This window comes from Loxodonta africana, chromosome 12 (genome assembly GCF_030014295.1).
Source record: "Loxodonta africana isolate mLoxAfr1 chromosome 12, mLoxAfr1.hap2, whole genome shotgun sequence".
NCBI classification, from domain to species: domain Eukaryota; kingdom Metazoa; phylum Chordata; class Mammalia; order Proboscidea; family Elephantidae; genus Loxodonta; species Loxodonta africana.
The window spans coordinates 90,788,097-90,814,862 of NC_087353.1; the positions used below are offsets into that span (position 1 = coordinate 90,788,097).

The window sequence follows — 26,766 nt, forward strand, 5'->3', positions numbered from 1 at the left end:
TACAGGTGGCATAAGTATGGTGAAAAGATACAACCCTGACACACACCTTCCCTAATTTTGAACCACTCAGTATCCCCTTGCTCTGTTTGAACAGTTGCCTCTTGGTCTATGTACAGGTGTCTCAGGAGCACAGTTAAGTGTTCTGGAATTCCCATTCCTCTCGGTGTTATCCATAATTTGTTATGATCTACAGTTCAATGCCTTGGCATAGTCAATAAAACACAAGTAAATATCTCTCTGGTATTCTCTGCTTTCAGACAAAATCCATCTGACATAGCCTTCATTCCATGTCCTCTTCTGAATCCATCTTGAATTTCTGGCAGTTTTCTGTTGATGTACTGTTGCAACCGCTTTTGACTGATCTTCAGCAAAATTTTACTTGTGTGTGATATTAATGATATTGTTCGATAATTTTCGCATTCTATTGGATCACCCTTCTTTGGAATGGGCACAAATATGGATCTCTTTAGTTGGTTGGCCAGGTAACTGTCTTCCAAATTTCTTGGCATAGACGAGTGAGCACTTCCAGTGCTGCATCCATTTGTTGAAACATCTCAATTCATATTCTGTCAATTCCTGGAGCCTTGTTTTTTGCCAGTGCCTTCAGTGCAGCTTGGACTTCTCCTTCAGTACCATCAGTTTTTGATCATATGCTACCTCCTGAAATGGTTGAACATCCACCAATTCTTTTTGGTACAGTGATTCTGTGTATTCTTACCATCTTCTTTTGATAATTCCTGCATTGTTTTACATTTTCCCCATGGAATCCTGCAGTGTTGCAACTCGAGGCTCAATTTTTTTCTTTAGTTCTTTCAGCTTGAGAAATGCTGAGCGTGTTCTTCCCGTTTGGTTTTCCAGCTCCAGGTCTGTGCACATTTCACTATGATACTTTGTCTTCTCGAGCTGCTCTTTGAAATTTTCTGTTCAGCTCTTACTTCATCATTTCTTCCTTTTGCTTTAGCTATTCTGTGTTCAATAGCAAGTTTCAGAGTCTCCTCTGACATCCATTTTGGTCTTTTCTTTCTTTCCTGTCTTTTCAATAACCTCTTGCTTTCTTCATGTATGATGTCCTTGATGTCATCCCACAACTCGTCTGGTCTTCGATCACTAGTGTTCAATGTGTCAAATCTATTCTTGAGATGGTCTCTAAATTCAGGTGGTATATACTCAAGGTCTTACTTTGGCTCTCGTGGACTTGTTCTAATTTTCTTCAGCTTCAACTTGAACTTGCGGATGAACAATTGATGATCTGTTTTGCAGTCAGCTCCTGGCCTTCTGACTGATGATATTGAGCTTTTCCATTGTCTCCACAGATGTAGTTGATTCAATTCCTGTGTATTCCATCTGGCGAGGTCCACATGTATTAAAAAAAACACCAGACGAAACCCGTTGCTGTCAAGTGAATTCTGAGAATAGAACTGTCCCATAGGGTTTCCAAGGAGCGCCTGGTGGATTTGAACTGCTGACTTTTTGGTTAGCAGCCATAGCGCTTAACCACTACACCACCAGAGTTTACCCCACATGTATAGTCACTGTTTATGTTGCTGAAAAAAGGTATTCGTAGTGCAGAAGTCATTGGTCTTGCAAAATTCTGTCATGCGTTTCTATCACCAAGGCCATATTTCCCAACCATTGTTCCTTCTTTATTTCTAACTTTTGCATTCCAATCGCCAGTAATTATCAATGCATCTTGATTGCACGTTTGATCAATTTCAGACTGCAGAAGTTGGTAAAAATTTTCAATTTCTTCTTCCTTGGCCTTAGTGGTTGGTGCGTCAGTTTTAATAGTCCTCTTATTAACTGGTTGTCCTTGTAGGCGTATGGATATTATCCTATCACTGACAGCATTGTACCTCAGGATAGATCTTGAGATGTTCTTTTTTATGATGAATGCAACACCGTTCCTCTTTGATTTGTCATTCCCAGCATAGTAGACCATACGATTGTCTGATTCAGAATGGCCAATACCAGTCCATTTCAGCTCACTAGTGCTAGGATATTGATGTTTATGCATTCCATTTCATTTTCACTACTTCTAATTTTCCTAGATTCATACTTCATACATTCCACGTTACTGTTATCAGTGGATGTTTGGAGCTGTTTCTTCTCGTTTTGAGTCATGCCGTATCAGCAGATGAAGGTCCCAAAAGCTTGACTCCATCCACGCTACTTTGAGTAGGCAGCTCTTCCTCAGTCATATTTTGAGTGCCTTCTAATCTGAGGGGCTCATCTTCAACACTGTATCAGACAGTGTTCCACCGCTATTTTTTTACTGGCTACTTTTTTCCAGAAGTAGACCACCAGGTCCCTCCTAGTCTGTATTAGTCTGGAAGCTCAGCTGAAATCTTTCCACCATGGGTGACCCAGCTGGTATTTGAAATACTGGTGGCATAGCTTCCAGCATCACGGCAACATGCAAGCCACCACAGCACAACAAATTGACAGATGTGGGGATGTTCTATATATATCAGCCCTTTATTTCAAGGCCTGGGTTGACAAAGGTGGTGAATAGTTTCAATCTTCACTGTTTATCAATTCACTGCCCCTCTTGGGGCCTTTTTTCATTATGTTGATCCAGGAGAGATTAGATTAGATCAAGAGCAAATATTATATGTGTTGGCAAAATTCAATAAAGTTTTAATTTTACCAACACTTATAATAATTTCCCATCTCCTCCCTCTTCTCTTGCCTCTTAAAAATTTACACTTTTATTGAGTTATAACAGTCGTATAGAAATATACACAAATCATAAGTGAACAGCTCAGTGAATATTCACAAATGGAACGCCTACGTATAACCAGGAGAAGATCAAGTAACAGAACCTGCCAAGCCCCCAGAGGCCCCTCCTGCCCTTGGGGTGCTACCTCCCGAGGACAGCCTCAACGGGCTTCCGTAGACAGCGTCCCTCTGTTGCTCTTGTGCTTTATATAAATGGAATTAGATGGTCCTTTTGCTCAGCACTGTGTCTGAGATTTGCCTGTGTTGTTGTGTGTAGCTGTGGTTTCTTCAGTCTCCTGAATGAACGGCTTCCCCTACTATGAATACACCACCATTTCTATCCAGTTGATCGACCTTGAGGTTGTTTTCAGTCTGGGGCTATTAAGAATAAATCTGTTGTGGACATTCGTGTACCTTCATTGGACAGAAGCACCCATTTTGGTGGGGAGCTGTGTGCCTAGGCCACCACCTGTTTGTCCCTTTGTCACATGGTGGTGGCTTGCATGTTGCTGTGATTCTGGAAGCTATGCCACCTGTATTTTAAATACCAGCAGGGTCACCCATGGTGGACAGGTTTCAGTGGAACTTCCAGACTAAGACAGACTAGAAAGAAAGGCCTGGCAATCTACTTTAGAAAATTAGCCAATGAAACCCTTATGGGTCATAATAGAATACTGTATGACTCCCTTACTTTGGACACGTCATCTGGAGGGATCGATCGCTGGAGGAGGACATTGTATTTGGTGAAGTAGAGGGCCATTGAGGATGAGGAGACTTTTGGTGAGATGGTTTGGCATGATAGCCAAAAGGATGGACTTGAATATGCCGGCAATCATAGGGATGGTGCAGAAGAAGGCAAGGTTTTGTTCTGTTCTACCTGGGGTCACCATGAGTTGGAGTTGGCTAGACAGCAGGTATCTGTCTTATCTGTCTGTGTGTTCATCTACCTACCTACCTACCTATCCATCCTACCCATCCATCCATTCATGCCTAGGAGTGAATTTTGGGTCATAGAGTAGGTGTGGCCTTCAGTAGTTACAGCCAAAGTTGTCCAGATTTGCACCGGTTGCTCTTCCGCTCAGAGAGTGGAAGTCCGGACAGTGCCTGTTGGGCCAGAGTACCCTGTGTCTGTGATGCGGGGCAAGCAGCATGGGGTCTTGGGAACCTCGCAGGCAGGCCTGAGTGTCACCACACAGAAGCCTGAGGGATCTTGCAGAGTCTGCGGACGTCACAGCCCTGAAGAGCTCACCGCAGCGAGCACCCTGATCCCTCTGCCTGGGCCAGGCTGCCCTCACCCCGGTCTGGGCCCTTGGGTAACATTTCCCTTAAGATAGGGTCTTGAAGGCTACCTGCTGTCCTGCCCTGCCTCCTAGGTCTGGAAGACCCTCAAGGTGGTGGCCTTTGGAGTCACCTATGCCCACATACCTCAGCTCTGTTGGGTAGAGTGTCCTGCAGCTGACAACGCCCGAGTGCCCCACAACATGCTCCTTTTACCTCCTTTCCTTTAACATTTGGATGTTCAAGGTGGGCAGCCTGGTCCGTTGCCAGAGCCCATCTCTCCGAGCTTGTTTTCATTTTACCACCTGGCTCTGGCTGGTAACAGTGGCAGATGCCTGTGTGTACTTTGTGAAGCTCTGAGCCCATCGTATGGCACTTGACCTTTACAACTGCTCTGGGGTGGGTATTATTTTCATTCTCAAGTCTCCCTTCCAGAGGAGAAAATCGAGGCTCAAACGATGTAAACATCAACAGCGAGGGAGCACAGCCGAAGCATGAGTCCAGGGTTCCTGACTTGGGTGACAGGCCCCTCAGTGACCCTGGAGCTGTTGGCCTGTGTGCATGGCAGGGCTGGAAGAGGCGCCCCAACCCCTGTTCCTGACCACCTGACGAGTCCCTTCAGGCCCCACCTAGGGTTACAGGGCCTTAAACACTCAGCTTGCTTCGTGTTTCCTGCTTAGCTGGGTTTTAGGCGAGGAGGGCAGCAGGCCCGGCCTACTGTGCTGTCTCCCTTGATTCTGTCTGCGCCCTCCTGGACCCATGCCTCGGCCCGACTTCTGTGGAGCTAGAGTGCCGTTGTGTTTCCTCAGGGACATGCAGGACCTTCCCACTGCTCATTGCTCTGCTTCCCCCTGCAAAGAATAGAAGCGTGTGTGTGTGCGTGTGCGTTTGTGCACACACGTGTTCGTGTGTGTACATGTGCATGTGTGTATATATGTATACGTGTATATATGTGTATGTGTACATATATATACTTTCCAGACAAACCATCTGGGAACAGCTGCTCTGAGGCCAGGAATCCCTCCCAGCCAAGATGCATAAACAAGCAGCTGCAGAGAAATTTGCAGGCGCGACCGTGTTCCAAAGGCAGAAACCTGAGCCCTCCTCCTCTGACCAGGGCTTCAGCGTGCTAGGGTGTGCAAGTGTGCGCATGGGATGTGTGTGTGTGCGCAACGGGGTGCTGGGAACAGGCTTGTCGCCCATCCAGCCTGGGGGCCCGTCTCTGGCCCTGTGCAGGCGGTGGGCTCCCAGGTCTGCCAGCGTTGGCTCCTGGCTGAGCTGCCCTTGCTCCCACAGCGGAAGCCCCTGTCGTGCCTCTCTGACGGATGTCCGTGTGTCAGGGGGCTCTCTGAGCATTCAGTCCTCGCAGGGACCCTTCCCGGTGACTTGTCGACCCCTCCCACCCACCACACTGAGAGCACATCTGCGTTCTGTGCCCACAGTGGGAACAGGGCTGGTGGTTTGGGCATTGTCTGCCCTGATGTTGCTCGGCACCATACACCCCACGCCAGGACACACTTAGCGCTCCGTGAGAGATTGAGTGGCAGGCAGGTGGAGGGGCTTTGGAGAAGCAGGTGTCCTCACTGCCAGGAGCCAGGGCCTCAAGCTGCGGTCTGGGTCTCACCCAAGTCTGTGTGACCCCCGAATGACCCTGCATGGTCCGTGTGACCCTGTATGACCCTGGGTTACCCTGTGTGACCCCATGTGGTCCCTTGTGATCCCCACATGACCCTGTGTGATCCTACGTGAACCCACATGGCCCCTGTGACCCCACGTGGCCCTCTGTGGCCCCACGTGGCCCTGTGTGACCCCACGTGACCCCATATCCTGTGTGACCCCACACGGTCCCATGTGAACCGTCGTGACCTGTGTTACCCTGTGTGACACTGCATGGCCCCATATGACCCTGCATGGCCCTGTGTGACCTTGCACGGCCCTGGCACGGCGCACCAGCAGAGACCCCTCCCCACCTTTTGTGGTTCTGAGGACCTGCACCACAACATGTGCTGGGCCAGCATCTGCCAGGACAGGTTACTCAGTAGCCAGGGTCACCCTGGTGGCCCATATACGCATTGATTCACTTTCAGCCATAGTTGCCCTGACTCGGTCTGTCCACAGAAGTCAGCCGTCTACTCCTGCTCCCACTTGGCAGCTAGACATTTCTCTGCCTAATAACATCAAAGGAAAGGAAGTGATTAACAACTGTACAACTTGGCAATGAACAACTGATAAAATCTAAGGAAAACTGTCCCCAGAGAGCACCGCTCAGGCCTGATGTTGCCGTGCCCCCATTTCACAGACGGAGAAGCTGAGGACTGCGTCGAGAACTGTCCGGGCAGCAAGGACTGAGCCCAGGCTCCCCCAGCCGAGCACCCTCACTTCGTGTGTGGCTTCTCTGATGAGACCCCCAACCCTTCTCAGGCCATCTGTCCTCTTCAGCCTGGAGTAACCTTCCATCCGGGGCTTCTGGAAAAGATTATTCCCTTTGTTTAAAATGAAAGCAAGCAAGTCGTCTTCCCCACGACATCCCCCTGAAAAGCAGCATCAAGAGCGGCTCTCTGGTTATTACACACAGCAGGGTGCCAGCCGGCTATGGTGTGGGCCCTAGTTCCTATTGTCCTGAAAGGGAACAGAGATTAAAAGGAGGGGAGAGAAGGCTGGCCTTCATTTTCCTTCTCCTGGGGAAGAAAATGAAAGTCAGGGGTTTTGATTCAAAAGTGTCTCGATCGGGTCTAGTTTTCTGTGTCCTGGAAGGACATTTTGCAGACTTATGCCTCCTTAAACAAGGCTATTGGAGGGGCCGGAGTGCGAGCCCATGATCTCTGGATTCAGTTAATTTTTCCTATCGATATTTTCCAAACATCGAGGACTCCTTGGGGGAAAAACCAACGTTATAGCGGTAGTCTTGGTGATAAATATTTAAGCCATGGTTTGGTAGATGAGTAGCGTGCTTGTCTTTTTATTACCTTTAAATAAAATGATAAACCATGGGGACTTGAGCACAGACAGGAGCACCTTGGACTTGTGGGGAAGTGGATTCATTTCCACTTAGTCATATCCGTGAATGCTGGCTGAGCTGAGGGAGCTATTTAAAAATCCAGCAGGTCTTAACATTCATGCAAATCTTTTCTCCTCTTTTGCTTTTGAAATTGAGTCTAAACCATTGCAATTACTTTCAGATGGAAATGACTTCAGACTTTTTCCATTACAACTCTCCTTTGAATAATTTTTTAATTTATGCCCATCAAGTTGATGCTGTGAGATTCACAAGTCTCCTCTGGTTAACTTCCCACTCATCAAAAGAAACTAGCCGAGCCGTTTTCTTCTTCTTCTGCCTCCTGCTTTGAAGAGCTGTTGCAGTGGTTTCCTGAGATCTCTGGGGAGTGAGGGAGCCGGCCATCCCACAGGGTCAGGTGGTCATTGGAGGGTGGCAGGTCACGGGTCAGGTCGGGAACTCTGGCTGCCGGACGTGGCCAACCTGCCTGGCAAAGCTGGCCCAGGGGAACCACCCCAAGTCAGGATGTGAAAGTCTGTGACCATGTAACAAAAATGCCGGGAGAAAAGCTGCCCACCTGGCTTGGTCGTTAAAATGACCCAGACTCTGGCTCAACACCGTGGCTGAGAAATCTTGCCGACTTTTTTTTTTTTTTTAAACATTCAAATTGGAAGAAAATATTTTCATTTCATATTAATTCACACAAGACTAGAATCCAGGATATATATTAAAAAAAAAAAAAATTTTGCTGTGGAATCAACCCCAATTCACCCCTGTCGTAGTCATCTAGTGCTGCTATAACAGAAATACCACAAGTGGATGGCTTTAACAAAGAGAAGTTTATTTTCTCACAGTAAAGTAGGCTAGAAGTCCAAGTTCAGGGTGTCAGCTCCAGGGGAAGGCTTTCTCTCTCTGTCGGCCTTCTAATCAGTCTTCCCCGAGACTAGGAGCTTCTCAGCACAGGGACCCCAGGTCTAAAGGACACACTCTGCTCCGGGCACTGCTTTTTTGGTGGTATGAGGCCCCCAACTCTCTGCTTGCAGGCCACACCCCAGGGAAACTCTTTACCTTGGATCAGGGAGGTGACCTAAGTGAGGGTGGTGTTACAATCCCGCCCTAACCCTCTCAACATAAAATTACAATCACAAAACAGAGGACAACCATACAATACTGGGAATCATGGCCTAACCAAGTTGATACATACATTTTTGGGGGGACATAATTCCATCCATGACAACCCTGTAGGTAGAACTGTGCTACCTAGGGTTTTCAGGTTTTTGATTTTTCAGAAGTAGATATCCAGGCCTTTCTTCCAAGGTGCCTCTGGGTGGACGCCAACCACCAGCCTTTTGATTAGCAGTCAAGCACGTTCACAGTTTGTATCATCCAGGGACTCCTGTCCCAACTTAGAGATATAAGCATGCGTGGCTGCCTGGGTCCCACACTGGGGTGAGGTCCAAGGGGCCTCAGCCCAGAACCTTGACCCAGAACTGGCTATTTCTGAGACTATCCTTCCAACCTTCACATTTACAGCCAGAAGTCGAAACTGAAAGTCACGTGAGGGGCTCAGGGACACCCTTCAAGGTCCAAGCCAGCCTCCTGATGCCCCCACTGGGCCTTCTACCACTAGAACATCTACCTCCGATGCCTATAGGAGGCTAATCCTATGGACCCATCACTGATGGGCTTGTCTGCCTGCGCAGGGCTGCCTTCACGGCTACCTCTCAGCGTCTCATCCTCATGCTCAGAACTCCCAAAGGCACACCTTCCGATTTTCTTCTCACATGTGTGCTGGGCAGCATCTCCCTCCTTGTCACGGATATGTTTGCTTCCTAGGGACTTGACAATGATGTATTCAAGCTGGCAGAGGTGCCGGGCCTCTTGGATCAATATTCAAAGCTCATTGCTGCCCTCCTTGCTTTTCCTGGGGTTTCCGCCCTCCTCATTTGCAAGGTCCCTCTGGCTTTGCACAGCAGCAGGAGAGAAAGTGCTCCTGGGATGGACAGCGACGGCTTGGCTGTGAACCCAGGGCTGGCGGACCCCAGCCTGGACTGTCCCCCGCCCCTGGTCCTGGAGGAACTCAGTGTTTTGTCCAAACACGAAGGTGTAAACCTAGATCTAATATTTTAATCTCAGGAAAGATGGGGTAAATCGGCAAGGACCCAGGGTTTTAAGTAAGACAAACAAACAGGAGCCCCCCCTTCCACGGGGCCAGGACAGGTGATGGCCAAAATTAGTGTGAGACACTGCCTCGCTGAAACAATTGCTGGGGAGAGGGCTCCCCTCCCTACTCCCAGAACATCTACAACTGAAAGCCTGGTATTAAACAGCTTAATATATCTCTCTAATGACAAGGGGGCTGCTTTCTGCTGGGTGAGTGACAGGAAGATTACCCAAGACAGAAAGGTTCCTCGGGTGATTCAGGACCCATGGTGAGTCAGGGAAGAAAGGGAAGCGTCGCCTGAGCTGGTTCTTGGCCTCCCTGAGGCTGGCCCCCCGGGGATGGGGTCTGAGCTGGATATGAGAAATGGGGGTCGTGGATGGTCACTTTTATAGGGGCAGTGAACAGGCCTGAGAAATGCCCCCTGCCCCTTCCCCCTCCTGAAATGGCAGATCCCAATCCCCAGAACCTGTGAAGGTGTTTGCAGGTGTGGTTCAGGATCTTGAGTAGGAAATTATCCTCAATTATCTGGTGGGACCTAAATGTAAGGACAAGGGTCCTTGTAAGAGGGAGGTAGAGGGAGATGTGACCACCGACGAGGTCTAATCACCATCAGCTCTTACTGTGCTTCCGTCAGACCTAAGGGAAGTCCCTCTAACGGACCACGGAGGCAGAGGCTGGAGTGATACAGTCACAAGCCAAGGAACATCCATGGCCACCAGAAGGTGGAAGAGATAAGAAAGGATCCCCAGAGGGAGTGCAGCCCTGCCAACACCCTGATTTTGGGTTTCTGGCTCAGTGGTAGAATTCTCGCCCTCCACGTGGGAGATCCAGGTTCAATTCCCAGCCGATGCACCACTCATCTGTCAGTGGAGGCTTGTGTATTGCTGTGATATTGAACAGGTTTCAGCAGAGCTTCCAGACTAAGACTAGGAAGAAAGGCCTGGTGCTCTACTTCTGCAAATGAGTCAATGAAAACCCTGTGGATTACAGTGGCCTGATCAGCAACCAATCATGGGGATGGAGCAGGACCAGGCAGCATTGCATTCCGTCATGCAGGGAGTAGCCTAAATCAAAGTCAAGGCCAACTCCGTAGCAGCAACGACAACGTCATGGAAAGAGCACTGGACAGGGGGTCACAGCCACCTGGTTCCAGTCCAGGCTCTGCTGTTTCCCAGCTGTGTGACTTTGCACCTACCTTTTCACTTTTTGGGACCTCAGATTTCTTTGTCTCTAAAATGGAGACAGTATGGGAGCCATGGAGGATGGCTGTGAGTATGGGGGACACTGGATGGTCCTCAGTTCTGTCTCCCTGTGGCTTCTCTGAAAGAAGAGAAGCCCCCCTCAGAATGCTCTGCACCACTTCTTAAAAGTACGATGAATTTAGCACTGATACAAGACCAGGTCTGGTGGAAATGGACCAAATCTCACAGCCTTTTCCACCTCGTCTGCATTGGTGTTGCGCAGGAAGGAGTTCATGTCCTACAGCTGCTGTGACGATTCACCACGAACTCAGTGGCTTAAAACAACACAGAGTTCTTCTCACAGTTCTCGTGGAGGTCAGAAGCCTACGTCGGGTATTGGCAGGGCCACGCCGTCTCTGGAGGCTCTGGGGGAAATTCTGTTCCTGGCCTGTCCCAGTGTCTAGAAGCCGCCCACACTCCTTTGCTCATGGCCCCCTCCTCCACCTTCAGAACCAGCAGTGTAGCGTCTTCTCCTCTCTGACGCTGACACTCCTACCTCCCTCTCACAAGAACCCTTGTGATTACATCAAGCCCACCTGGATGTTCCAGGATAGTCTCTCTACCTCTTTAATTTACTCATATCTGTAAAGTCCCTTTTGCCATGTGCGGTAACATATTCACGGGTTCTGGGAATTCAGTCATCTTTGACAAGCTGTTATTCAGGCCGCCACAGATTCCCTGGAAGAGACCAACCTCACTTTAGTAGCCATTCTCACTTTAGTGTGAATAACTACTATCAGCATTCCCTGGGAGAGGCCAACCCAGTAGCCATTCTCACTTTAGCATGAATAATCACCATCAGCTCTTACCGTGCTTCTTCAGAGCTAAGGGAAGCCCCTCTAATGGAAGAGACTTGGATGTGGTCAGCACTAGGGAAGAGGGAGAGAGAGAATTGGAAGTGCCGACGATCCAGAAAACCGGTTCTGAGCAGCCCCTGCCCAGAGGGCTTCGGAGATCTGCCATTTACATTGTCCTGGGGGCAGAGGCCCCCTGAGGGGCTGCCCTCCAGGGTATGCCTTTCTAGTGACCTTGGGGCCATCTAAGCCAGGCTGGGAGTAAGAAAGTACCGGAATGTTTCTCGGGCTCCCAGCCCTCTGAGCCTTGAGAACACGGCCTTCTCTTCCCTCCCCATTCATCACTGAGCTGCCAGGATGGGCCTTTCCCTGGTGTGGTTGCCTCGGAGCCGAGTGTTTGCCTGGATCCCTCAACTGGCTTTTTATGGGAGGGAGAGATGCTGGGTGGGGTTGAAGTCAGCCTTTAAATCTTCATATTTTCTGCCTGCTCAGGACACAGGCCAGGTGTGGCTGGCTCCAGCCTCAGGGGCTATGGCCAGGAGCGATTCCAGGGCTGACCGCTCCCTGCATGGGGGTGGGGGCCCAGGGGCGACTCCTGGTTCCCAGAAAAGAGTTCCTTCAGGGAGCCAGGCAACAGTGTGAGCAGCTCAGTGTGTCCAGTGCAGGAGGCCCAGGCTTGGCTGGGGAGGAGCCACCGGCACAGGCTCTGTGGCCAGGACGGTCCTGGGCCCTTCCAAGCCTGGAGTCCACCCAGGTCTCCTAACACGTGGCCCCTTTGTGAGTGGTTGAGTCAGCAGCTTATAAAGAGGTGGGCGTTGGAAAGATCTGTCCTGGGGCCTTACCGACCGTGGCAGGAGTCGCTGTGCCCCAGGACCTCCTTCCAGCAGAGCATGGGACAGCCTAGACCCCACGAAGCCTCGAGTGACACCTCCCCTCTGCATCATGGGAGTCTTGTCCACACTGTGGGGTCATGGAGCCCAGACCCTTTCTCAAAAGACCCTCCAAAGGAAGCCGGGGCCCCAGTTTCCTCGTGGGGACTCCCGATGATGCATTGAATGGTGTGGCTGGACCTGCAGTCCCATGACCACACATGGGGGAGTGTAGGGGTTGGACAGATGTCTCCCATGATGGGCCTGGGTGGGGGGGGGGGTGCATTTATTCCATCTGTGCATATTCATTTTTTTCTTTTTTTTATGAATTTCCTTCCTTAAGCTTTTTTTATTTCCTCTCCACTGCCCGCCCCCCACCCCCGGCAGAAACCAGAACCCCCCTCCCACAAGTCCTCCCTCGAAAGGCTCTGGGGTGAGTCCCTGCTCTGAGTACCCCTTCCCCGCTTGGGAGGGGGGTCCCATTGCTGATTTGGAGGCAAAGTTGTAGGTTCGGATAAGGGGGTACCCTGTCTGGGCCGAAGTGAAACGGAACGGCCGAGCAGACATTGGTGGGGGGACTGTGGTTCCCAGGCCTCTCAACCTCGCTGTGGCACTGACCACAGTGCCTGGGGATGGTCACCTTCATGGCTGCACAGTCCCAGTGTTTGTAGTGGCAGTATCTTCCTGTGCCAGGACACACTCTGTGCCCGACCTACCTGCCCCCTCATGGCAGGCGGGTGCTTCCTTCACTAATCATCAGAGAACATCTCCCATCCACACTTCTGCGTCCTCTCCCTCTGAGGCAAAAGGAAGCCAGCTCTGCCCCTCTGTCCTGGGTGGGTCACATCTTGCACACCTGGGCCTGGGCGCCTGGGAGAACCTGGGCCAGTTTGGATGGGCTCAGACTCCTGCAGGTACAGTGAGTTCAGTAATTTTCCTAAGTGTTTTCTGAAGGCCCCTGAGTCAGCTGGGAGCATTCTGTCCAGGGTGGCCCAGGAAACATGGATGTGGCCTCAGACCTCACCTCAGAGGTGAGCGCCGGCCTGCATGGGCTCAACCTGTCTCCTCCTGCCTCCCCTGCTTCCGCTGTGGCCCTGCCAGTCCAGGGGAAATGCCAGCCTGAGTGGGTACTGGGCGGCCCCAGAAATGCCCCCAGGTGTCCCCCTAAGGAGCTGTCCCCTGAACAGCCAGCCAAGCAGGAGCAGCACTCAGGCCCAGGGTGAGGCTTTCTTGCTGCAGGGACTCTGAGCCCCTGGAGTCCTGAGGTGTTCTGGCACTGGGCAAGGACACTCACCAGGAGATAGGCAGGGTGGGTCAACAGGTGGCGGCAGCCAGTGAAGGTGCCACCCCTAGGACCCTCACATTCTGCTTCCTCCCCAGCAGTGACAGGAGCCATTTTCACAACCCTGGTTATTTCAGTGCAAGTCTTAAACAGCAAAACCCAGAGGGAACCAAGGCTTGTCCATCTCGCTCATTCTGATGAATTCACCACGGGGTCTTTCCTGTTGCTGACCCATTGCTGTGGTCCACTCTGTGAGCGCTGAGTGAGTGGGTGAGGTGGAGCGGGGGGTCTCGGCTGGCCACGCCCCACAGGAGGCACAGTGCTTCCCCCCAAAGCTTTGTTTGATGGATGGAGGTGTGGAGAATTATCCCCATTTTGCAGCTGGGGAGACTGAGGGTCAGAAGGTTTAGCCCACTCACCCCAGCCTCCTGGTCTGCCTCCTACCGGTCCACTCTGTTGCTCCCACCCATGATCAGGCTGACCCCACTCTGTGCACATTCCTCGTCTTCAGACTTCCCAGAGAGCCCAGCTCTGCCCAGAGGGTCATATTTAGACAGATAACATTGGGTCCCTGCCCCCAAGGGGCTCACAGACTATAGTCGTTGTTGGCTGCCATGGAGTCGGCCTGACTCATGGTGACCCCGTGCGTAATGAAAGGAACATGCCTGGTCCTGCACCATCCCCATGATCAGTTTCAGATTGGGTTGTTGTGATCCATAAGCTTTTCATTGGCTGATTTTTGGAAGCAGATTGCCAGGCCTTTCCTCTTACCCATTTTTAGTCTGTAAGTTCCACTGAAACCTGTTCAGCATCACGGCAACATGTAACAACGGGGTGATGGCTGCACATGAGGTACATTGGCCAAAATCAAGCCCAGGTCTCCTGCATGTTGTTGTTAGGCGCTGTTGAGTCGATCCTGACTCATAGCAATCCTATCTCCGGTAGAACGAAGCACTGTCCGGTCCTGCGCCATCCTCGTAATCACTGTTCTGCTTGCACCCAGTGTTGCAGCCACTGTGTCAGTCTGTCTTGTGGAGGGTCATCCTCTTTTTTGATGACCCTCTACCAAGCATGATGTCTTTCTCCGGGGACTGGTTCCTCCTGATAACATGTCCAAAGTAAGTGAGATGAAATCTCACCATCCTTACTTCTAAGGAGCGTTCTGGCTGTACTTCTTCCAAGACAGATTTGTTCGTTCTTTTGGCAATCCACGGTATATTCAGTATTCTTTGCCAACACTGTAATTCGAAGGTATCAATTCTTCAGTTTTCCTTATTCATTGCCCAACGTGGGAGGTGAGTCCCTGTCACTTAGAATTGTTCTTAGTTGCTGTCGAGCAGCCATTTCCAATCTATGGTGACCCCATGTGACAGAGTAGAACTGCCCCATAGGATTTTCAAGGCTGTGACCCTTTGGAAGCAGATTGCCAGGCCTGTCAAGGTGCTTCTGGGTGGGTTCGAACTGCCAACTTTCGGCTAGTAGTCGAGCGCTTAACCATTTACGACACACAGGGACTTCTCACTTAGAATAGCAACTTCCCAGTATTTTTGCGTCTCTCATTTGAACTTTGAAAGGAGCTCCTGAGGGGGAGGAGAAGTGTGATTCTAGATGCTGATTTACAAGGTGCGGCTGCTCTCTGCTCAGAGGCAGGACCTCCTGGTATGGGGCTGGTGGGGTGCCAGGGCAGTGGGTGGGGTTCCAGCATGGCCAGGGCCCCCCTTAAGGGGGCCTCTGGTGGGAGCCAGCTGGGGGGCAGCTTGTGGGGGCTGGAAAAGGCACCGTGAAAATTGTCTGCTCTGAGTGACATGGGGGGTTCACCAGGGGCTCACCCCCTCCCACCTGGCCTCTTACCTTCCCAGTGTGGCAGAGACCCCTTGGACCTTCATGCCCTTAGGGACTCCCTTAGGGCTCGTTGTTCCCACTTTTTATTGTCCAGAGGGGAAACCAAGGCCCAGGACTACCAGCTCTCCTGACACCAGTCCAGCACTCTGCTCCACCCTCACTGCCAGCTGGGATACATCTTACAACCCACAGTGGTTAAGGAGCTGGCAGTGGGGCTCATGTGTGAGATGAAGGAGGGTATGACTGATGTCTGGGGTCATGGTAGGCTGTGGGTACATCTGGTAGGCCTGCCCAAGAGACACAGAAGCCCCGGGAGAGTCCTGGAGGCCCTTTGGGGAACGAGGAGTCATTGGGAACATGGATAAAAGCATATTCCATTGCCACTTGTCTAAGCTTTCTGGAACATTCCAGGAAAGAGAACTTGGCAGGCCTACATACAGGGAAGATGAATGCAGCCCACAGGCTGTGAGGCGCCCCAGGGGCAGGCCACCTCGGGCTGGGCTGGACAGAGCTGCCTCTTTCTGTGAATAGCCCAGGGAGGTAGGTCAGTGGAAAGCCCCAAGGTGTGAGATGTGGCCAAGTTGGGCCCTGAGGGAACCAGGAGCTGTTCTGGAACCTGGCCAGAGCAGGCCTTGAGGAATAGCAATGGAGTTCTGGGAGCAGCAGGGCTCAGAGCCACCTGGACTCCAGGTGTGAGACCAGCTCAGAGGGTAGGCAGGGGTGAAGGAGAGAGGAACAAAGGCCACATCACTGGCAAAGAGAAATGCCCACTTGTTAAAAGCGTCACAGGTATGGGCACTGCAGGTCAGGCAGTGAGAGTTCAGTATATGTGAGTGACGGTGGTGGTAGAGGTGGAGGCAGTAGAGATGATGGTGGTGGTGGTGATAGTGATGATGATGGTGATGATGACGGTGGTGTGATGGTGATGACGGTGGAATGGTGATAATGGAAATGATGGTAATGGTGGTGGTGGGGATGATGATGGTGATGCTGGTCATGGTGGTGATGGTGGAGATGATGGTGGTCATAGTGGTGGTGGAGGTGATGGTGGTGTTGGGGATTGTCTTAGTCATCCAGTGCTGCTGTAACAGAAGTGCCGCAAGTGGATGGCTTTAACAGAGAGAAATTTATTTGCTCACAGTCTGGTAGGCTAGATGCCCAAATTCAGAGCGTCAGCTCCAGGGGAGGGCTTTCTCTTTCGGGTGGTCTACCCATCAATCTTCCCCTGGACTAGGAGCTTCTCTGCACAGGGACCCCGGGTCCAAAGGATGCTTTCTGCTCCCAGCACTGCTTTCTTGGTGGTATGAGGTCCCCCCCTCTTTGCTCGCTTCCCTTTCCTTTTTATCTCTTGAGGGATAAAAGGTGGTGCAGGCCACACCCCAGGGAATCTCCCTTTACATTGGATCAGGGATGTGACCTGGGTAAGGGTGTTAACAATCCCACCCTGATCCTCTTTAACATAAAATTACAATCACAAAATGGAGGACAACCACACAATACTGGGAATCATGGCCTAACCATGTTGACAGAATATTTGGGGGGGACACAATTCAATCCATGACAGTGATGTTGGCAATGATGTTAGTGGTGGTGATGTTAGTGAAGGTGTTGATGATGAAGATGGAAATTGAAGAAGCGAGGTTGGGAGGAGCTGCAGTCTGCATATAGCTGTATCCCCTCCCCATCTCCTCTCTCTGCACTTCTTCCATGAATTCCTCATTCACTCATTTGTTTATTAAGCACCTGTCATAAACCAAGGACTTGGCCAGGCTCACGAGTCCAGAGGACACCCCTGCCTCCAGGCATTTCCTCCCTAGTCTAGCAAACAATGGTGCCCAATGTGGCTGTGCCAAGCTCTGCAGAGAAAGAGCCGGGTCTGTCTCAGAATGTCAGAGAGGCTTCTGGGACTGGAACAGGTGGCGGAGAGGGTGGCAGGGGTGTCTAGACAGAGGGCACCCACACCAAGGGGCCTGAGGTCGAGAGGTCTGGGGTCCAGCCACACTGGAGGACACAGCACAGGGCTGAAGCAATGGAAAGGGTAGGGGCTGGAGAGTCATCCACTGCCAAGGGAGTTCGTGGAGGCTTCTGCCTGCCTGGACATGTCCTCAGGGTTGTGGGGAGGGCCAGTGTGGAGAGGGGTGAGATCGGGAGATTGCCCAGCACCCCGGGGCTCTAAAAGGCTGGTAATTTTAGCCGCTTACTACATCTACTCCCAGCATGGCTTCCTCCCTCCCTGCCTGCCTGCCTGGGGCGCCTGAATATGGCCCAGTGTTGGGCTGCCCTGCCCAGGGCTCTGCACCCTCCCCCTCCATGTGCTGGGACTGACAAGCAGGGCTTGAGCTGGGGTCGGAGGCTGATATCTGTCTGGCCCTCCCCAGGTCAAGGCCACCCCCCAGGTTTTCTGCTGGCAGGTGCCACCAGAGCAGTGGGATTCATGACGGGATTGGTGCCACTTGCTGGGCTCAGGTGCCACCAGAGCAGTGGGATTCATGACGGGATTGGTGCCACTTGCTGGAATCAGCAAGTTGTTCCCTCTGCTGGGCCACCAGGAATCACACGGTGCCTGTTCAGGCCCTGAGTGCCCCTGCCCAGCCCCTCCAAAGGCTGGGCTGGGAAATCCGCGGAGTCAGTCTTCGTGCCCTCCTCTCTCGGAATCCCTCCGATGGCTCAGTCCCAAGGGGGGGTGTGTGTGAGTGTGAGTGCATGAATGTGTGTGCATGTGAGTGACTGAGTGTGTGCATATGTGTGTTTGTGCATGTGTGTGACTGTGTGAGTACTGGTGTGTGCAACTATATGTGTGTGTGAATGAGTATGCGTGTGTAACTGTGTGTGAATGCCTGTGCGCATGTACATGTGTGCATTCGTGTGTGTATGTGTGTATGAGTATGTGTTTGAGTGTATATCCCTCCCAGGGCCTCAGTTTCCTACCTACAAGGTGAGGCCTCGGTGCTCTAGGGGTCCCGACTGCTCTGCTTCACATCCAGCTGCATGCAGATATCGGTCCAGCACGCATTGAGCACCAACAGTGTACCCGGCCCATGCATACCTTGTCCCCACAGCAGCCCTGGGTGCCAGCTGCTCCTCTTCTTTAGAGAGGTGGGTCTGTGGCTTGGAGCGGGGCTCCAGGGGCTCGCGGCTTGTTTGTCGGTGGTAGAGCTGAGACGGGAGTGCGCCTGTGGGTGATGTCTGTCCTCTGAGGGGACACAGACCTGGGTTCTCCTGCTCCAACACTCCATGGCTGCCTCTGTGTGCAGGGCCCAGGGTGCTGTGAGTGTGAGTGTGGAGGGATCCAGGAACAGGGTATGAGCCCTCCATGGCACACACAGGTGAAGCCCAGGCATACTGTCCCTCTGCAGGTCGTACCGGTGAGTGCCACCTGGGGGCAGGTAGGCAAGAGGCCCCCAGAGGGCTGAGGAATCCTGGAAGGGCTTCCTGGAGGCAGTGGCCATGGGTGGGTCCAAGTGAGAAAATGGGGGAGAGGCTGTGCAGGTGGGGCAGGAAGGGCGGCAGAGGCCAGGCAGCCGGCTGAATTCAGCGGGTCCTCTGGCCGTGTGGACGACAGAGGTGGACCAGCCTCACATGGTTCCACCAGGCAGAGGTAGACAGACAGAGGGACAGGTCTGAGATCTGAGAGGCCTAGAAAGGCCCTGTCCACTAGGGCCGCACTGCCCAACAGGGTGGCCACTAGCCACATGTGCCTATTTACAGTTAACTTGATAAAATAAAATGCGAAAGTCGGTTCCTTGGCCACGCTAGTTGCGTTCCACGTACTCAGCAGCCACACGTGGCCAGCAGCTGTGTACTGGACAATGCAGGCTAGGATGTGTCCATCATTGGAGAAAGTCCTGTGGTCAGCACGGGGCTTGTGGGCGGGGAGTCTGACCTGAAGCCTAGGCCGCACAAGAGGGTACACTAGGCGGTCACTCAAGAGGGCAACCTGGGGCACTATTTCCCAGGTGGCCTGGGTGGGTGAGAACATGTCTACGGGGGTCTCTACCTCTGAGCAAGGCCTGGTGCCCACCCTCTGAGTGGGCTTCCTCACGGGTCAGCAGTCCTGGGAAGGTTCTAGGAATGCCTTGGGCAGTGACTGCTGGCTGCCCAGGCAACGACCGGTCAAGGCCAGTATTCTCCGAAGAGAATAATTCCTAATTGCAGCACAGACTAAAACAAAACAAAATGAGAAAGGGCTGAGGGAGTGGGTGACGCATATTGTATTTTTAAATAGCTACATGTAGGTGTATATATACAAGGCCCAGTGGACACGGCTGGACCGTCTGGGGCTCCTGGAGCAGACATCTGGCCCCACCAAGGTCCTCAGTGTGAGGCCGGCCCACACCTCACCAGATGCCCGTCAGGTCAAGCATCACAGCATTGGGGTCATGAGAAACAGTCTGTTCCCAGAGGGCTGAGGGCTGCGTGTCACAAACAAGTTCTTAGAAGGGCTGACAAAGAAATCCCTCACTCAGGAGATAGACTTTCCGGAAGCATGAGGGATTGCTGGAATCTTCCGGCCTGTGGCTTTCTGAGAACACACAGGAGGCAAGGGAGCCTGAGGCCAGGACTCCATCCTGCCCCTTGGGCCATTCACCTCCCTGAAGATGGATTTCAATTGTTCTATGTCTGTAGGTCACTCAGTGGTTGAAAGGTATAAAAGCCGGTGGGGGGGGGGGGCTATATTCAGAGGGGCTCTGGAAGAAAGGTTCTAGGCTAGAGGGATCCACAAGCTGGCTATAGTTGACCTGGGGAAAGGTAGTGAGTCTCCTATCACTAGGAGCATTCAATCTCAGACCAGAATGCCCTCCACCTTGGTGCAGAAGGTTTGGGCTGAATCACACGTGGGACCCTAGATTCTCATTACTTCGTGTTGTCAGCACTTGGGCAGGCCACAGCCATTTTTGTTCTGGTAAATTCTGAAAAGGTTGAGGGCTGAGTTCCCACTCTGGGTCTGGCCTGAAGGAACCCTCTGGAGTAAAATACCCCCTCCAAAGCAGGGGCTTCAAACTGATTCCTTCTGGTTCGAACTCCTGCTGAGAATTTGTATTTCCTTCCCAGATATACTGAATCAAAATCTACAATTTAACAAGATCTCCAGGTGATTCTTACGTATAACTTCCTAGGAAATTGTTAAAAATACAAATTCTCAGCAGGGAACTTGTTAGAAATGGAAATTCTCAGCAGGGGTTCGAACCAGGGAACCGGTTGGAAGCCCTGCTCCAAAGTGGAGGCAGAAACAGAAAACAGACTTCCATTTTTGTGCAGGAAGGAGTTTTGCTCTTGGACTTGTGAGGGACAACTGTCTGCTGATGTTTCCAAATCTTAAGGTCAAACACTTGCATTTACAGGAACCTGAAAAAGTAGCTGTGCCTTGTGCCTGCTTCCTGGACAGTTTGTTAGACATTCCTGGGTCAGAGATATCAGAGACCTTTATGTTCGCAGAACAAGGCTGACCTTTCAGGAAAAGTCTTGCCTTGGCTGGGACAGAGGGAGAGGGAGGTGCAAGCTTGTTCCTTCCTATTGTTTGCGGCTCTCTGTGAGTGGTGCAGAATCGGAGCCAAGGGGTCTTCCAGGTCCTCAGGCATGGGATGGTCCACGACCCCATACCCAGTGAGCCAGTGCAGAGATGGGACTAGACCCATGTGGAAGGTTCTCCAGCCCCCCAGGCTCAGCCACACTCCCTATGTGGCTGTGGATCCCGGTAACAATGGACAGATGGGAGTCCCCGGTCAGTCCAAGAGTGGCATTGAGCCCACTTGGCTGAGAAGGAGCAACTAGGACCTGGCACCTACCCTGGGTCTGAGTCAGGCCAGTGTCACTGTGCCCCGCTATCTATTGCTGGCCCCTGTCCCCGCAGGGCCAGGGTGACCCTCAGAGAGGAGCATCAAAGCAGAGGTGGGGCGTGCTGCCTCCCACAGGCCACCCGTAACCCCACTTGGCAGCTGAGGAAGCTTCTCAACAGACAAGAGATTGCACCGCTGCAGGGGAAATGTGTGGACCGTCAAGCCCCAAAGGAAGACTGGAGTGCAGCCTATGAATGTGAGAGTCAGCCTGAGAAGATCTGACCAAAGTCGGTCTACGTATTTACGTGCCAGATAGTCTTGGAGAGACAAAATGCCTACTGAGCTCTTTTCTCCTGGTTAAAGCAGGTTTCCTTCACCCTGGCTGTGAAGCCATATCCATGCTGACCCCTCCTGGGACAGCCACACCCCCTCTCCACCTGCTGGCTATGCCTTCTGGAGTCTCAAAGAAGGAATGTGTGCTCAGGGACCCCCAGCTCCTGGCTCAGCCTGGCCAAGCCCAGCCTGGGAAACAATGGGTTAAACACGTTGGCCGCAAGCCTTGTCAGAGCCTTTGGATGCTAATGTGCACAGCCAAGACCCAAGAGGGGACCCTGATTGGCACCCTTTACATGAACTTCAAATGTCTTTTGTGCTAGAAAAGGAGTCCTAGTGGCTCAGTAGTTAAAGCTCTTGGCTGCTAACTGAGAGGTCGGCGGTTCAAACCCACCAGCCACTTCATGGGAGAAAGACCAGGCTATCTGCTTCTGTAAAGATTACAGCCTAGAAAACCTTATGGAACAATTCCACTCTGTAACACATGGGGTCACTATGAGTCGGAATCAATTTAAGGGGAATGGGTTTCGTTTTTTGCTTTGTGTGTGTGTGTGCGCGTGCGTGCGCGTGTGCACTAGAAAGCTCCAGCCTGGTGTTTAGCGGTGGATACACTCTAGAAAAGGCTGACTTAGCTACCTGGGGATGTGAAGGGAAAGTCATTCCAGAAAGATGGAACAGTGTAAGCAGAGAGATGAGAGAAGCGCCGGGACAGAGCAGAGAGTCTTGAATGGAGCCCAGGGGATGAGAAGGAGAGATGGGGACCAAGGCAGGGGAGAGGAGGAGAGGGCGGGAAGATCCTAATTGCTGGGGTGAAGGTCCAGGTGCCCCTCGGTGGGGTGGGAAGGGAGTAGGCACTGAAAAATGGATTGATTCTGTGGACTTCAGAATGGGGGACCCATAGGCACCCCCTCCGAGGAGAAGCTTTCTTTCTAGGGAGCTGCTGGGAACCTGGCCCTGGCCCCCGAGTTTAACCCTGGAGAAGTCTGTGTCTTGTTCACTTTTGGGGTGATTCCTTGACAACCAGAACCTGTCCTCTCCTCAATCCCTGCTGCCACCCAGGGCCCCCCCCCTTGCCCTTGTTTGGCTGTTGGCCCAGTGGTGGGCTGGTAATAGTTTAACAAGCCAGCAAAGCTTCCACCATGAGGTCAGGAGCCCGGGGCTGGGGGCACGGGGGAGGGGAGCGCAGGGGTAGGGTGGGGTGGAGATGCATGGTGGTACCCCATTATGTCACATTTCCACAACCACGAAAAACATACACAACATAGAGAGCAGGGAAGCAGTACAGGGTCATAAAATAATCAGGAAGTCGTTTGTTTAAAACTTTGTTTCATTGTGTTTCTCGTTTGATTTTTAACTCCAACTCTGTTTAGCAACCAGCTCGCAAAGTCCCTGGGAATCTTAGTGGGCTCCCAGGACCCAGCTTACCCTGCCTGTCCTTCTGCTCAGAAGGCCTTCTCAGTAATACATGCTTTCTGTTTTATCCCATTTCTCCAGGCAAACCAGGGAGCAGGAGACACCTCCCGACTTTTTTTATTTCTCCGACTACGAGAGACACAATGCAGAGATTGCTGCCTTCCACCTGGACAGGTGAGCCCTCCCTCTTTGTGCATCTGCTCAGAGGAGCCCCACAGACTCCAGGTTGTTCAGGGTTTGTTACTGAGCACCTGCGACTTGCCAGGCACTGGAATACAGTTGCACATTGTAACAATGACAATAACAACAGCAATGACTCTACTCTGTATCCAGTGACTTCCCTGTTCTGAGCCATATATATACACATATATGTATATATGCGTATATATATATTCATTTTGCCCTCATAACACCCTGTAGGAAGTGTCTTAGTTATCCAGTTGCTGCTGTAACAGAAATACCACAAGTGGATGGTTTTAACAAACAGAAATGTATTCTCTCCCAGTTCCGGAGGCTAGAAGTCCGAATTCAGGGCATTAGCTCCAGGGAAAGGCTTTCTCTCTCTGTCAGCTCTGGGGGAAGGTCCTTGTCATCAATCTTCCCCTGATCTAGGAGCTTCTCAGTGCAGGGACCCCAGGTCCAAAGGATGTTCTCCACTTCTGGTACTTCTTTCTTGGTGGCATGAAGTCCTTCTCCTCTCTGCTGGCTTCTCTGTTTTATATCTCAAAAGAGATTGACTCAAGATACAATCTAACCCTGTAGATTGTGTTCTGCCTCATTAACATAACTGCCTCTAATCCTGCCTCATTAACATCGTAGAGGTTAGGATTTACAACACATCGGATAATCACATCAGATCACAAAATGGAGGACAACCATACAATACTGGGAATTGTGGCCTGGCCAAGTTGACACACATTTTGGGGGGACACAATTCAATCCACAACAGGTAGGTACTACCATTGTCCTATTTTACAGATGAGGAAACTGAGGCACCATGAGTAACTGATTTGCCCAGAATCCCTTTGTCTTACTTATTATTTTCTAATGAAGAGAGGGTCCGTGACGTACACCCAGACCCTGGACTGGGCCCAACAGTCAGGACATATTCATGTATAGCTATTGACAGGCTGATGGGTAGGTGTGAACAAAGGAAAAAAGAAAGAATGAAGGAAGGTGAAAGAGAAGGAAGGGAAGCAGAAGGGAAGGGAGGGAGGGAGGGAGGAAGGGAGGAAGAAAGGAAGGAAGGGGCTTTAGTGGTCTATATTTTAGCATGGGGAGGGGGGGTGGGCAGCCAAGATCTTCGGAGCCTGGTCGTCTTGTCACAGAGGAGGCGGGCGAGGTGTCTCACAGACCAGTATCAGCAAGAAAAGACCCCGTTTTCAGCACGTACCATTTAATTAAGCACGCAGCAATGTGTACAGCGCCGTTTAGAAAGTCTTCTGTTAAAAGCAGATTATTTCATTTCATTTCATTTTAAACTTAGCACAGAAATGAGGGCGTGTTTCAGTTCTTCAGGCAGTCACAAGTGCTGCTGACGTCAGTCCCTCCGGAGCTGTCCCCTCCTGTCCTCGCAGCATGGCAGAGCTGGGGCCTCCTTAAGATCGGATTTAAATGGAGGCAGAGTTCTGGCTCTCAGAGCTCCTCAGATCTGTGGAGCGGTTGCTTGAGGTGTGAAGCAGATCCACACACACCACAGACTCATTTCCCCATTGCTTTCTGGCCAGGATCCTGGATTTTCGACGCGTCCCTCCTGTGGCGGGCAGGTTGATCAACATGACCAAGGAAATCAGGGACATCACGCGAGACAAGAAATTGTGGAGAACCTTCTTCATCTCACCAGGTAAGCATGTACCTGGTGGGGGGCAGCCCCACTGTCAGGTAGCTTTCCAAACACACAATAGCCATGAGCTTTAGTTACTGTTTTTTAACAACAACAACAACAACAACAACAACAACAAAAATCATTCTATGCTTGTCTTAGTTACCTGGGGCTGCCATAACAAAAATCACCACAAGTGGGTGGCTTTAAGGAACAGACTTTTAATTTCTCACAGCTCTGGATGCTGGAAGTACGAATTCAGGGTTTCAGCTCTGAAGAGGAAGGGCCCTTTTTTGTCAGTAGCACCCAGCAGTCCTTGGCTGCTTGTATCTTCACAAGGTATCTGTCCTCCCCTGTGTGTGCGTGTGTGAGTCTGTTCTCCCTCTTTATAAGACACCTCCAGAAAGGGTTAGGTTTAGGGCCCACCCCGCTCCAGTATAACCTCAGTAACATAACAAAGCCTACTATTTCCAAACAGGATCACGTGCGCAGGTACAGGGGTTAGAACTTCCACATATCTTTTTTGGGGGGGCACAATTTAATCCATAACACTACTGTTCTTCAAACTGATGTTTTCACTTACCAATACACAGCGTGCCTCCTTGCACATCAGTGTATGTAAATCTACATCATGCCAAAATGGTTATACTGTTATCATTTAACCAATCCCCTATCGTTGGGCACAGAGGTTATTTCTACCATTTCTTAATTTTAAAAGGCCAAATGAATTCATTTTTGGAAACTCCCAGTCTTTCCAGGGAGTCTTCTTCAGGTTGCCCAGCCTGGGGAGACCTCTATTCTCTGAACTTCTCCTTGGGTTTAAAAATACCCCCATAAGACCCTTACACAGTTGTAGGGTCCATGCAGCCTTCCCTTCCTCAACTAAGTGCTGAGTGACTTGATAGGAGCAGCAGGTTCCGCTGTTCCTGTTGAGAGTTAGCACAGGACACCCCACGTACTAAACCAAAACCTGTTGTCATAGAGTCAGTTCCCCAACTCATAGCAGCACTACAGGGCATACTAGAACTACCCCATAGGGTTTCCAAGGCTGTAAATCTTTTTGGAAGCAGACTGCTGCATCTTTCTCCTGCAGAGAGACTGGTGAGTTTGAACCACCAACCTTTTGGTTAGCAGCCAAGCACTTAACCAGTGTGCCACCAGGGCTTCTTCCCCCGTTTTAGATGTACAATGTATACATGAGGTTCTGAAATTTATATAAAAAAAGAAAAACTTTTCTGACTTTATATTAAAGGTCTTAAATGTATCCATAACTATAAGTCATATTCTGTTTCATTATCTGCCCCAGGTTGTTTCAGAACTAGCATTTGGAGGCTCCACTTATACGTCTGTCTCTCCTTTCTTCATTCACTTGCTGGGCAAATGCTAGGGAGCACCTTCTTTGTACCAGGCACTGGGTAGAGCTACTGTGTAGCACTCCTTGCTCACTTTGTCTGAATTGTAGGGAAGCTCTTTATTCCTCTCCAGGACTTTTGTCATTTACATTCCATTCTTGGGAGATGCTTGAGTGGTCCAGTGATGCCTGGTAGAGTGGAATGAAATGACCTGGCCCAGGTCACTGGGACCACACCAGGCGTGGACACCCACATGAGGATACCCATCTGATTGTCCAGTCTTGCACTTATAAGAATGCTTCAGCCACACTTTTTACTCCTCTTTGTTTACCCTTCTCTTGTGCAGCTGAGAAAGAGCTGAACTTAGATGCTTAGCTTCTTCCCATTAACATTTTTTAAAGCAGTTTTTAGTATATAGACTTTATTTTTTAGATTTTACAGAAAAATTGTGCAGAGAGTTCCCATATACTCCCTCACCCCCTGGACATCGTTTCCCCTATTATTAACATCTTGCATTCCTGTGGTCCATTTGTTGGAGCTGATGAACAGATATTGACACGTTATTGACTAAAGCTCATCGTTTACATTAGGGTTCACTCTTTGTTTAGTATAGTTCTATAGCTTTTGACAAATGTAGAATGTCACGTGCCCACCATCACAGCATCATGCACGATAGTTTCACTGCCCTAAAAATGCCCTGTACTCCACTTATTCATCCCTCCCTCCTCCCCCTGAACCCCTGGCAACCACTGATCTTTTCACTGTCTCTATAGTTTTGCATTTTCCAGAATGTCACAGAGTTGGTATCACACGGTATTGGCTTTTTCACACTGGCTTCTTTCACTTAGTAATTTGCATTTAAGCTTCCTCCATGTCTTTTCCTGGC

The 26,766-nt window shown here is 51.0% G+C and overlaps 1 protein-coding gene across 1 annotated transcript in view; it reads left to right on the forward strand.

Annotated features, from left to right (window-relative positions):
- The window catches only part of FAM20C (FAM20C golgi associated secretory pathway kinase), a 56,567-nt gene that overhangs the window by 23,193 nt on the left and 6,608 nt on the right, over nucleotides 1–26,766 (forward strand). Inside the window, exons 4-5 of the mRNA XM_064295932.1 lie at nucleotides 22,788–22,880; nucleotides 24,434–24,549. Coding sequence (XP_064152002.1) covers nucleotides 22,788–22,880; nucleotides 24,434–24,549 — 209 coding nt within the window. The remainder of the gene's footprint in view (nucleotides 1–22,787; nucleotides 22,881–24,433; nucleotides 24,550–26,766) is intronic.